Consider the following 13,605-nt stretch of genomic DNA (forward strand, 5'->3'; position numbering starts at 1 on the left):
CAGTCCCTGTTCTCGAACTGGCTTAACATGTGGTCAGCAGTAGAACGGAATGAATCACACGTACTCTTGTTATGCTGAAGAAGTTGTTGTTTGTGTACCTATACTTAAAAAAACTAAATGTAATTATAGTACATAGTACAGTACTTTTTACTTCAGGTTTGGACTTTTAAGTCCCATCTGCTGAGACTAAAAGAAGACCATGAAAAAAATATGACAAACTGTGCACAAGAGAGTTGAGCAGAAGTGCTCAGTCAGCAGCTGCGACAGAACAATCTGTTGGCAGCCTGGCACTCAGCTGGTCTATTTTGTGGCAGGGATGAGACACTGTGCAGCAATAAATGTGTCCTTGATGTCTTTAACATAACCGTTTGAAGCAGTTGGAAAAGGTGTTTACATTGACTTAGTCTTTCCCTCAGTAGTCCTTACCTCAGTAACTAACACCTGGTTCAATTGAACGTGGTTTACATCCCGACTGACACTGTTTAGAATGTTTGTTAGATTCAAATAATACAGTAAGAGTGTCATGGAAGACAAGTTGCAGCCACAACCAGGTGATGGAAACAGCCGATCAATAAGGCAATGCAGAAATACAAACATCATGTCACACAGCTTTAGCTCAGCATGAAACAAGGTGTAGGACAGATCAGAGGGAGCAACTTACAGGTGCCTGCGGTGGAGCTCCATGATCCTCTCTTGCACCTTCTCTTGGTAAGGCAACAGCTTGTTCATCCTCAGGAAGTCCCTGTCTGCTACATCGTCATAGTCTCCAATCTCAGCTGTGGTTTAAGCAAGCGAGTTTTAAATAAATACCAATAATTAAACAATTTCTTTAATTATCAAGTTCTAGGAGATTAGAATGATGAGCCAAATTATTTGGATCTATTACTTTCTTTTATGACTACAAGACTTATGCTGCGTCTCAATTTGCGTACTTCCATACTTCCACTTACTATTTTGAGTGCGTAAGTGTGTTCACACTGACAATTAGAGCAAAATGCAGTGCACTGCGAGTACCCAGATGATGTACTCATAACACTGGACACTTCTCACCCTCAATGGTCGCCATCTTGGCTACGTCGCAGAAGGGGAGCGGTTGCTCCGGTAAACACCGCACTATACAAATCTAAGTAATACGTGAGGTTTTTTTAGTACCACTATACTGTTGTCGGACAGAAGCAATCATTTTTTTGGGCTAATTTAGCAGTCTCTAATAACTTGGTTCCCATTAAAAAGAAGAAGAAGCAGTCAATTGTTGCAATTGTCATTTCTGCTAAGTGCACAACAGCCGTGTTTGATTTGAGACAACACTATCCTGTCAAAATTCAAACACTACGCAAGTAAATATATAGTGTACACAATGTACTACATGGAAGTATACTAACGGAAGTATCCAAATTGAGACACAGCATTAATCTTTGCTTTTGATTATACCTGATGTTAGTTATTCATAAATCCTTCACATTCAAATACAACAGCTGCGCTGTGTTGTTGTTTGTGTACTCACACTCAGTTGCCACTTTATTAGCAAAACTAATGCCGTGTAATACAACAGTCTTCCTTAATTTCATGTAGGTTATTTCAGTCTTTGTTGAAACTATTTCAGAGAGGTGTTTATTCAACTGTATGATTATTTTGGGGGCTGCAGTTGTTGAATTATAGCGCATTATACTGACAGGTGTTTCTCTCCAGCATTTTTAGCATGTGAATCCTTGTTTGTGTGTGCGCAGTCACAGCTGCCAAATGCAAACCACTTCAATGTTACAACAGATGTTGTCAGTACAGAAGAATGACGTTGAAATGCAGTCATTGAGAGAATTGGCTTAATCTGGCACAACATATAACAGAATACTGTCGCAATCAAATGAACAAACCAAACATTGTAGTAAAAAAATACCAGCTTAAACATACACTGGACAAGGTGAGAGGCCAGCAGGGCTCCAGTATTTTCTGTGCAGATCAACCTGCCCTCCATCAGATCTCTTTTCATCTGCAGCGAGAATAAGTACCTATAAAAAAACAAGAGCAGAGAGGCTTAGTGTCCATCTGTTTATGTTCTTGAGAAGTAAATAAGCACAAATCAAGCTTATCACGAATTATTCAAAGTATCTTTATCAGTTAAATGTCATTTAAAAGCCCTTCACAAAATAACTCCTCATATCTCAAATGTGATCGTTTAGAATGTAAAAATACACAAGCCTAGATTTTTTTCCCCCATTGAAATTTTTGTGTTTTATTTTTCTCTATTTCTTGAGTTTCTTGTTAAAGCAAAATTAATACAACTATTGACAACATTTCTTACTGACTGCAGCAAAGCATTAAAAGAATTTCATAAACCTTTTTGGGAGGTCAAATATTATAATGCCCTGAAAACCATAATCGTGAGCGTCTGAAAAAGGAAAAAAACTGTGCAGTTTCTAAAGCCCCTCTACACAGGCATGAGATAAAAGTAATATCCAGTAGGAAATTACAGTCACTGACCTTGTGTACTCCTCCTGCAGCTGACCGGGGTCTGGAGGAAAGAATTTCACTGACAGTCTAAATAGCGCATTTGCTGGTCCTGAAAAACACGAAAACAGATCATCAGCGCACAAACACATTTTCATTAGGTGGAAATTGAGCTAATATTTGAGGTCACTTACTTCTGACTTGTTTCACAACGGGTTTTGTGGGTTCTAGCCAAACCTGAAAAGAAACAAATAGCATCACATCTTCACAATATTATGAGAACTACTTACAAAATTTGACAAGCGGTGACAGCTCTACCTTAAATGACTCCCTTTCTACATAGTGATTGTACATTGTGTCAGCGTCTAGAGGATAGTAGAGTGATGTGGGAATGTTGTGGGCAAAAATTGGCTTCACTGCCTCACTGTAGGAACCTGATTCCCCATATTTCATCTGGGCCTGATTGAGGGAGGAATGTGCTAGATCAAGACAGATATATTGAAATATAAAATGTATTTTTCAGCCACTTCGAGCACCATAAGCTGATGCCCATTCAAAAAAGCAGATATCTCTGGCTGATTTCTCAAAAACTCGGCAACTGACACCAAAACAATCTAGATGGACAAAAAGCACTACGGGTAAGAGGAAAAATATGTATTTTTGATTTTGGGGTGAACTGTCCCTCTAAATAATTTTACAGAGCACAAATACCAAACATCTGATGGTTCCAGCTTCTCAGATGTCAGGATTTGAGGATTTTCCTTGTCCTACCTAATAGTAGAAGATATAATGTTTGTTGTCGTTTTTCTTATAACGCTATAGCTGCCTGAATGATGGATAGTTTAATTCAAACTTCATTTACTTCTCTAAAATGACATTAGCGTCAGGTCCACATATCCTGCATTGGTCAGAACATAGCAAGTGTTTCCAAAACATCACATAGTATGTATTTTTTTTAACCAAAGTTCAAGACTTAAACTGTACTTAAGCTGCTTTCATACAATCAGCAACACCGGGAGGAACCGGGAGACTCAATAATATTTAAATAATTAACGTATAAGATGAGAGTTACCTATCTACACCTACCCATCTACTGATGAAGGTTTTGAAATAAAACCAAAAGCCTAAAACTGCAACAGTGCCTCTATCCTTTTTTTTTAATAACTCTGGTCTCATATGGGGCAAAGCCACCATTAAAGAAAAACAGAGCTGCCAAAGTTGAAATTGTTTGAACTTTGACCTAGATTGTCATTTACCTCCTTGGTTAGAGGCATTTAATTCTTTATATTTGCAGTTGCTGCTGGCCTGGGCTTTAAACATAGTGCTCAACTCTTGACATGTAAAAGCTTCTTTAAAAACAAATACTGCAGAGCAACAAATGTTCCATATAAATGCAGAATGCCTTTTCCCTGCTCTTGCAGTTGAATATATGAGCTAAAAAGCCAACGGGTTAACACCAGCTCCATTCTCTTTGAAGAAGATATACAGCATGTTTCATATCTCTTCTCTGTTGCTTTAGAAAAGAACTTGTAGGTGGTCTTGAATTCCACTTATGTTTCTGGAAGAATGAAACAATGGAAAGTCTGACATTTGTGTATGGGCACTTGTGCCAGACAAGTTACAAATATTCCTAGATTATATACTGCTCAAGTCCAGAAAAACAATACTACATCACTGTTTGCACTGCTGTAGAAAGCTAAAGAACAACTGACTGGCTGAGAAATGGCTAAGAAGTTCATCCTGGGCCCAGAGACAAGTCATGTTGTCATCAAGCTGTGACCTTTGAAACACTAGCTGCCTTTGCTGTCAGTACTTAACTGATACGTATGATCAATTTGCATGTCAGTTTCTGGATATTCAATGTGTCTGTTTCAAACAGGAAACAAAGGACACCATTGCTGGTGTACGTACCCAGTTCATCTGCATGTTCTGAAACTCGAGGCCAAAGTAATCACTCTCTATGAGGTTGCCTCTCAGGAAAACCTTAGAGAGGAGAGCCTGTCCAAGAGCTTTTGGCTGGAAGAAAAAACAACAGAGAAAAAGGAATCATTATTTTCATCACTATGTCAACACCAAAGACTATATATGTATATAAAGATGGACGACATGACAGCTCCCCAAAATTGGAGGCCAAAACATCTCATCTGCAGTATAGGTCAAAAACCCCGCCCCCTCGCTGTAAGGGGAAGGGACATGAGCCAAACTAAAAACTCAAAGTACACGTCAAATAAATTTCCCCCCATAGATGGTTTCTGTCATTTTAGGTAGTTCTTATCACACTGATGTCTGTCAAGTGTTCATTTGGTTTTAATTAGTTATTTGATGCTATAAAAAGGGGGTTACACGTCATGATTGACAGCTGAAGCCTGCTCGCGACTGAGTCGGCTGGGTGTATGGGCGGGACCTCAATACCGTGGCTCCAGGCCCGATCACTACTGCGCAAACTCTGGATCCAAAATGACATCACCAGCGCAAGATGGCAGCTCACCTAGCCGGGATATTTTGGCTTAATTTTTGTACAGTGGGAGGAAGTGGAGATGCGTCGTCCATCTTTATATACAGTCTATATGTCAACATAAAGAGCTTAAAAGTCCACTGATGATACATCTTACAAACTTAATGGAAAGAGAAATTGCATTGTTTTGACAAAAAACAAAACAAAAAAAAGTTTGAATACAACTCGACAACATAGGTAACAGACATTACTGTCAAAAACTAATTTTTGCTTAGGCTGACGTGAGGGAGGCCATGCTTGTGTTCTTAGTAAGCACAGAATAAAAACCATCTGTGTGGTTCAGAAAATATTTGGCATCTGTAAATAATCCACTTCATTGTGTGATTTATGGCTGTGTACGTTCCGTCTGTCAATTACAATAGTTTCCTTGACTTGGATAAGCAAGTAAACTGCAAAAATGAGTCCTACTGTACATTAACCGTTATCTGGCCCTGAACAGAGTGCAGCAAAATCACAAGCAGGAAATCTGCCGAAGTTTACCTTCTCAACGCTCTGGGGTTTGTTTTCACTAAATGAAGAACTAATTACTATGTACTAAAAACACACTGCAGTTGAGGTTTGGAATCCTAGCCTGTGACTTTTTGAGAAAATTATAGCCTGAAACATCTGGTTGTAATGTAAAATAGTATTTTTAAAAGCCTTATAAAAAAGAACTGCTTTGCACTGGCTACAGTAAAGCATTACAACTCAGAGCACCAGGAGATTTACTGTAGTTAATCTTTTCATTACTTTGAAACAATCATATGTTCTGCATTCACAAAAATCTATAAATTGCAGGTGAAACCTACTGACACAACATCCATAAATGTAGGAATCTGTTGTAAAATGCCCTTTTTCCGTGCATTTACAGTGTCTGATTACAGCTGATCTCAACCAGAGAGCAAAAACTGGTGTGTTAAAATACTTGTCTGGGTTGTCTGAGTGCAGGCCAAACATACTATCCAGACAGCAACACTAAGTATTCAAAATGTATAAGCAGCCAAATGTAAGAAACATTTTGAGGTATTCTGTCTCAGAGTCAATGCAATCGTATACTGAGCTCTAAGCAGACAGAACCAATGTCTAAAGTGCTTTGTAAACAAGTTATTACAGCAAAACCAAATCTTCCCTGTGGATTAAGACAACATTTCCACACAATAATGCAGTTAATTCAGGCTAACCAGCATTTAAACTGCAGATTTAACGTGTAAATAGCTATGTCAAACAGGTATAATGAGACTAATCACTTCTTGGAAATGGAATTTAAAATATAGCCACCTCTTCGCCATCTTAAAATGTTTTTAACCAAGCTGTGAAAAATGCTAACTAGTTACTATTGGTTTGACAAGAAAAAAAAAAAAAAAAAAAAAAACCAATGGCAGATTAGAATAAACAGTTAACTGATTTTTGCCCTCAGTGTAGTAGTCATGAGCTAACTATTCTGTGTTGACTGGTGTGCTTTCAGAAGCCCCTCCTTTGTGTTATTCATTAACCATCTGCAGGAATGTAATACTGCATACACAGCTCTCTAGACTTGAGGAAGAGTTAAATCTTCTTCTCAGACATTCAGCTGATTTTCACAGATCTATTTGCTGCTAGCAAAATTTTCATATGCAGAATCATTGCAAGACCTGTGCAAATAACTTCCTCTTCCTGCAGACCAAGTTGGGTTATCTGTGTGCGCAATCAGTTACTATATACACTGTGGGCACACAGTTAATATACCACTGCAGTGATACCACCCTTTAAATATTCTTGGCATTTCTGCATTCAAGAGAAGTAACAAAAAGTGAGAAGAGGGCAAAATAATGCCACGTGACAACAGCAATGAGCCAAACCTGAATTTAAAGCAACATAATGACAGCGCACATGTATACATCATATGAATGTAAAATGTACACGATCTGTTGACTTAGTGAGCTCCTGGCCTGGCAGAGAAGTAATCTCTTCTATCTTAAATGTTATTAGCACTTATACAATCCAATTTCGAGTCCACTGATCGATTGACCAACAACAATTTTCACGATTGATTAAGATATTTATCAAACAAAAATGCCATGAATTTCCTAGTTCCAGTTGATGATTTGCTGCTTTTCTCTGTTTTTATGTTATTGCCAATTAAAACATTTTTGTTTTGGACTGTTGGTCAGACAACACACGCAACTTAAAGATGGTACCTTGGGCAATTCTGACATTTTATATACTATAAGAATAAAAAAATATGTGAATGTGAAATGTAAATCCCTGTAGTTTAGTCTGAAAGCACAAAAAGCCATACCAAAAAATACTGTGAAATTACTACTAGAATATTTAATATAAATATATTTATACATCATTAAATCAGGTATTTTATTTGGTCAACATTCCCCAACCCTGTCTTCAACTATGATTTATCTAAACCCGTTCTGCCGTGCAAACAAAAGTGTCACAGATCAGTGGGCTGAAAAGCCAGTCGGGCATTTTCAGTTCAAGCACAGCTGCGATGTGACAGTGAGATCACATGCAGTTTGTTCACACTCAAACTTGTGGTAAGCGCCGCAGTCTCATCTCTGAGCTCTAACATTAAGGCAGGTCAGTGGGTCACCCAATCAAGCTCTGAAAGCTGCAGGGATTATGACAAACAGATGTTTCTCTGGGAGACCAATCTTCCCTGTGTGTGTGAATGGGATGGGGAGGGGGGGGGTGATGGGTGTGTGTGTGACTGCCCTTCTCATGCACAGAGGATGAAGAAGAAAACATACAAAAACACAGGTAACCCATATATCATCCAGCCTAATTCAAATCCAGGGCTGTATCTTGCATGACAGGTTAAGCATGGTTCACCAAACAGCAGTTGATACTCCCCAGCCACCAGCGAGCTCTGGTAGAACCTCCTACTGACAGCAGGGTTGTGTTGGGGCTTGTATTTGGCACAGTGGGATGTACATTGTTTAGACCTTGCCGCCTGGAGATCTCCTGCTGACATACATTTTAAAGCTCTGCACACCAGTGGCCACTTTCACAAGTCCATGAAGAGACACTTCAAAGATCAACAGGTTCTTTGATGCCTTTCTTAACTTAATGACAACTTTCATTTTAAAATTATTAGTGCTGATTTCTTTTCACTCCCTGGCTTCAGTACAAACCTGTGGACAGTTGGCCAGGGCGTTTGTTGGCAGATAAACACTACATAGTGGTAATCAGGATCAGGTGTGTTAGCGTGCTTTCTGCTCAGGTCACCTATGTAACCCAGATACTTTCCAAACTAAGCTTTGCCTCCAAAGCACAGAAAAAAAATAAAACTTGATAGGTGGGACCTCCTTGAGTGGCAGCCAAGTACTCCCAGCGACAAAAAAAATAAAAATATCAGAACAGTAACAATAGGAGAGATCAGTAATGTGCAGAGCAAGGGATTGCTTCAGATGTTAAACAAGGCCTTCTATTCAAGGCACAGCCATTAGGTTGTTTAGCTACTTCAGTACACAGTGGGATAGGGTGAGTGCTTTGTAGAGATGAGAGCTGAGTGCTCAGCTGTAGTGGTTGTAATGAAGAGCAAGAAGAGTACTCCTTTTTTGAGCATGTACATGAAACAATTCAACAACAATTCTGCTCCATCCATACTTTTGCATTATCCACAACTATACTAGTCTGATATAACTTTATCTCAAACTATTGCAGGATGCTCAAGACAACATTTAAGAAGACTATGAAACACCAGTATCTGTCTTTTCACACTGTTCACACCTCACCAAAGTCCATCTTTGTACAAAAACGGGTAAAAGATAAAAGCAGCACTAACGCATTACCATTGAGTTACACAAGTTTCATCATTCTCAAATGACAAACTCAAAAAGCGATTTCTGCTACAAGCCAGTGGTTGAAATTCCAAACTTTCGGCAGGACTTCACTCCTGAGTGTGCCCCCTCCCCCACATCCCTGACTCAAACTTTGTACTGGCCATGACTGCTCCCTCTGAACTGCTCTTTTAACACCAGAGGCTGCCCCTCTGCCCCCCCACCCCAACCCACTTGGTTGTCAACCTGGCTATTTATGTGCTTGTTTGCTAACACTAAAAGCAAAGCCTGCCTGGATCCCCTCCCACCGATGCCCCGACTGTACTGCGTTTTCACACAGCTAGGTTTCACATCCCACCCTCAGCTTTTTTTTTTTGTGTGTGCAAGTTTTGAGCTGGAAGTTAAGGCCAGCAAAGGGGCTGGCTGTGCTGGATAAAAGAAGCCTGTGTTTCCCTGCCCTGCCAGCCCTGCCTCCCGGTCCAGAAACCACAAGGCTGAGCTTTCTCCTGTGCTGGCTGTGGGAGGGGCCTGTGGACAAGAGCCATGCAAGCAAATGTCTGTTGTGCTGATGATGACCATGCTAGGCACCTGCAGCAGATGAAGGCCACAGATCAAAGCCCACGCACTCTGATCTAATTGATCTCTTATAGTTCCAGACTAAAAAGACATTATATGACCATAAATACATATATTCTATCACGCCATATGTTCATACGGTTCTCCATTATCATCTGTAATGCATTAGAGGTTACAAAAGTACAAAGCACGACAAAGCCAGGAGCAAGTGTGCTCTACTTGTGTACAAGAGAGCAGAATTTCAACACATTTTTGACAAGAGTGTATTTATGCTTCGCAATTTATGCTTGTGATCCATTTACCCCCCCCCCACTGTTGTAGTTGGTTTTGTACTGTTATCACTGTTATTACGTACTGTTTCTGTTATTGTCTTGTAAATTGCCTTTGAGTACCTTTTAAAGCGCTATACAAATAAAATGTATCAATATTAATATTAACACAGTATATAGTGAGAGTGGCAGGAAATGGCAGATGATAAAGACTGTCCACAAATGTGTATTTGAGCAGCTGAGCAACCAAAATGCCACAATGAGGGGAGGCAGTTGCCTGAAGGCCACAACCATTTCAAACATTTAACACTGCAATTTTGTATCTATTTTTGCACACAGTATGCATGAGGGAAAAACTACAATTACAATGTAGGAGCAAGTTGTGCTGCTTCATTCATTTTTCTTTAAAAGGAGTTGTGGTCACACAGGCATAAAACTAATAATGACATAGCACACTGGCAGTTCTTTTTAACTGAAAATTAAACATAAGTCATGTACTGGATGTATAGCTCTGCAGCCATTCTGTACATAGACATAAATACTATCCTCCCACCAGTCCATGACTCTTCAGTATGAATGATCAGAAATATTAAGCAATGTTGGACAGTGGTGAACAACAGAGCCTCTCTCAGGCCATCTTGTTCTCGGCAAACTGCAGTCTGCTTGACAACAGGATTGCTGTCATTCCCCTTTTGCAGTCATGTATTTCTGTCTGCCACCTCCTATCAACACCATGTCCAGAGCTTACTTTGAACTCAAGGCCAAGTTCAGTTGTCTCTCAATATGTAAGGCTGAATATCTACGGACAAAATACTTCTTGAAATTTCCTCTCCTCTAGACTGAGCAGCGCAGGGACCCACTACCATACAAATTAAACTTGTGTCTGTTACATTCTATTAGCTTAAGACTTTGAGACAACATATGGTGCATAAGATTATGAAATGTCTGTCTCTGCAGTGCCCCCACACTGCATCTGCCAGAACAGTTATTGTTGTGGCTACACAAAGATTTAGGGCAGAGTAGTTACACAAGTTTAATACACTAACCTATTCTAAGAAAATTCAAGTCAAGCTATTTTTCACTGCAAATTAAAACTTCTCTATCAATCAGTAATTGACTTGGTTGTTTATTCATCGTGGAGACTCCACTTTGATATTCCCCCCCCCCCACAGAAAAGACAGGAAACTTGCTCTGATATAGTGGCTTCCTTATTGCTTCCTATTTGCCTTCTGAATGACTAAAGCAGCAACTTGATAAGTAAACACAGGAAAGCACTGTAACAGTGTGGATCTAAAGGTTTGTTCAAACCAACTGCCAATCATTAAAAAGGGATTCATTTCTCTGTCCAGTAATTACAATGAAAAGAAAAAACAACAGCTATCATTCTTGGTTATAGATTCACATGTTAAATTGTAGCTCATGATTTCAATATTTCAGTGTAATTTGCCTATACTGTATGCTCCTGTATTGCTTTAAAATGTATATTTGTAAAAAAAAAAATGTTAATCCATTTGACCAGCTCAGCTGAATTTAATTGTAGGGGGTCAGTGATAATATTATGCAGTTACTTGCTGTAGTTACTGTGGTGGCAGTGATGACGACAGAGCAAGACCTGGAAAACTTCTGGAAACCCTGCCTGCCAATTTCACCACCCTTTAAGTTAAATAAGAAAGTCAAATTATACCAGACTAAAAAGGGGCTAGAAAATGTAATGCCCGGTGCTGATCAATACACAGCAAATCCCATCAAAGCAAGGCTAGACCTACTGCAATGTGCCTATTCCAGCACACAGACTTGAAAATAACTCTTTACATGTTTACATGTTGAAGCTTGAGTCCCAGATGACCATATTATCTACCTCTTTGCTGGTCAAGGCTTGGGAACAGGAAAGAAAACTACTACTTGGGCCTTGAGCAGAAATCACAGAAACTAAAAAGTGCTCTAGGTTACACTAAGTTGCCCGAATAAGAAGCCTTAAGGAAGAAGGGATTTCAGCACCAAAGCCATGTGGCAGCTGTCACAAACTCAAGCCACACGCAACCAGGGCAGACCATGACTATAAAGATAAGATGTAGCCTGCTGTGTTACAAACTGCAGACTTATCACAGTGTAAATAAATGAGGATGTAAGAAACACAATGAGGCTGTGCAACAGCTGAGGAGAAACTTACTTCTACATCAAAGAAATCCTGGGAGTCGTCCAGCCCCTGCACACGGATTTGTAGTCCTCGCCCATAACTTTTGCTCCCGCTGATCATGTTGCCACTGAGGCTCTGGCCCGGCTCCAAAGTGCTGATACCAGCATTGAACTGGGCTCCCAGCCTTGTGCCAGGGGTCTGCAGGACCCGGTATGAACCCTCGGTTTCTCCCATTACTGCTCCGAGCAGCTCCCCAACCTCAGTCCTGCAAACACAGGGAGGTCAAAAGAAACCATCGAATTTGAAAAATGCAAAACATGATGTTGACAATGAACTTTTGTGGTTAAAATAATGTCTCATTTAGTATGGGATCTGTCATGAGACTAAGAGTGCTGTAGGTTGACTCTCCAGGTGATGACTGGTTTAACAGTCGTTTCTGCAGGTTTCATTCCAAAAAGTAGTCTGGCTGTTGTGGACATGTGACGCTCATTCATTATAACGTGTAACACAAAAAGTTGACATATCTGAAACCAATAGCTAATATTCACCTAAGTGTAGGTTAAAGCCTACTGCAGAAGACGACCCAAAAGTACAAAACGAAATGACGGCGTTCCGTTTTGGCGTTTATTAGTGTACGTTGCATGTGGGCCTAACTGGGTCAGCAAGACTTGAATGTTGCAGGGGCCAATAATTTTAAAGCGAGGAAAACCAACGGAACGACATTCACGAACCACACAAAACTCAAAAAATATGTTACAATGTGAGGTTAATCTTCTTTTTGAGAAAGGGAGCTCAGTGGACACTAGTTTACCGAAGAGAAGCGAACCGAAATACCCTTACACCGAGTTTACTCTCCGAAAAAGTCGTCATACTAGAATATCTAAATATGATAATATGCCCATAAAGTAGAACTAAACTTACCGTTTTGCCTGTATCGAAACTAAATCCTAAAAGTTTGTTACACCGAAAAGGACACTACTCCAGTCCATGGTCGTCGTCGTCGTCGTCCAACCGAGTGTGCACTCAGACTAGTTTGTCATTGGCTAAAGCAGTCCCGTTCGTCCTACCATTGGTTCAAATGTGGATAAGGATTGTAGGCTGAGGAGCGAAGATTTACCTTCCTATGCCCTAAATAGCCTTGATGGATGGAGAAGAAACCTGTCCGCCTGAAAAAATATATCTTCTTGTTGTTGTTGTTGTTTTTAACAACTTTCCTCGTGGAAAGTTTAAAAAGTGTATGGTCTCGAGGCTACGTGTGTTTAATTTACAAGCCGATGGTTGTCAACACCCAGGCGAAATAAAGTGATTGTTTTATCTGATTAGTTTTATCTCACTCACAAAGCGAACCTTTATTTAAGTTTGGGCTAATGTTTGATAAGATAAAACAGATGTGGGTTTTCCGTGTAACCCTTACAGATAACACAAATGTAGTAATAGCCAACATTTCTCTGAACACAGTAGGAATTAGTGTGTGTGCGCGCGCGCGTGCGTCGCGTGACTATACCTATCCAGGGTCTATACGTGTCTCAATGCTTCAGAGCTTGATTACATCACTCATGATGAATTTGTTGTATACCTTGCACTAAGGTCCATTGTTTTGTAGCGGCACGTAAATGATGAGAGTCAGACTGAACTAATATCATGAGGAAAAGAAAAAATATTCTGGAATAGTAATGGAGCTCCCCCTGCTGTTTTCTCTAAAATAAGTAACAAAATTGCATTATGTTTCAAATACGTAGTTAGATCCCACACAACAATCTTCTGTATGGCTACACACAAACATACATATTAGCCTAAATAACGGACCACATATGTTTACATGTGTATATGTATTTCAAAATATATATGCAAACATGTAGCAGAAATATTTGTTTTATACACGTATCCTAATAAATATATAGGCCTACATGT

At 39.7% G+C, this 13,605-nt stretch overlaps 1 protein-coding gene across 2 annotated transcripts in view; it reads right to left on the reverse strand.

Annotated features, from left to right (window-relative positions):
* The window catches only part of farp2 (FERM, RhoGEF and pleckstrin domain protein 2), a 32,739-nt gene extending 19,833 nt beyond the window's left edge, over nucleotides 1-12,906 (reverse strand). Inside the window, exons 1-7 of one of the 2 annotated variants that reach the window (XM_044199256.1) lie at nucleotides 12,616-12,906; nucleotides 11,728-11,959; nucleotides 4,357-4,461; nucleotides 2,640-2,682; nucleotides 2,479-2,557; nucleotides 1,909-2,006; nucleotides 662-776 (exon numbers count right to left, since the gene is read on the reverse strand). In XM_044199256.1, the coding sequence (XP_044055191.1) occupies nucleotides 662-776; nucleotides 1,909-2,006; nucleotides 2,479-2,557; nucleotides 2,640-2,682; nucleotides 4,357-4,461; nucleotides 11,728-11,928 (641 nt within the window). In that variant the 5' untranslated portion in view covers nucleotides 11,929-11,959; nucleotides 12,616-12,906. The remainder of the gene's footprint in view (nucleotides 1-661; nucleotides 777-1,908; nucleotides 2,007-2,478; nucleotides 2,558-2,639; nucleotides 2,683-4,356; nucleotides 4,462-11,727; nucleotides 11,960-12,615) is intronic. The other variant, XM_044199254.1, reaches the window with a different exon arrangement.
* Nucleotides 12,907-13,605: the final 699 nt, after the last annotated feature.

The sequence above is a fragment of the Siniperca chuatsi genome, linkage group LG6, assembly GCF_020085105.1.
Source record: "Siniperca chuatsi isolate FFG_IHB_CAS linkage group LG6, ASM2008510v1, whole genome shotgun sequence".
NCBI lineage: Eukaryota > Metazoa > Chordata > Actinopteri > Centrarchiformes > Sinipercidae > Siniperca > Siniperca chuatsi.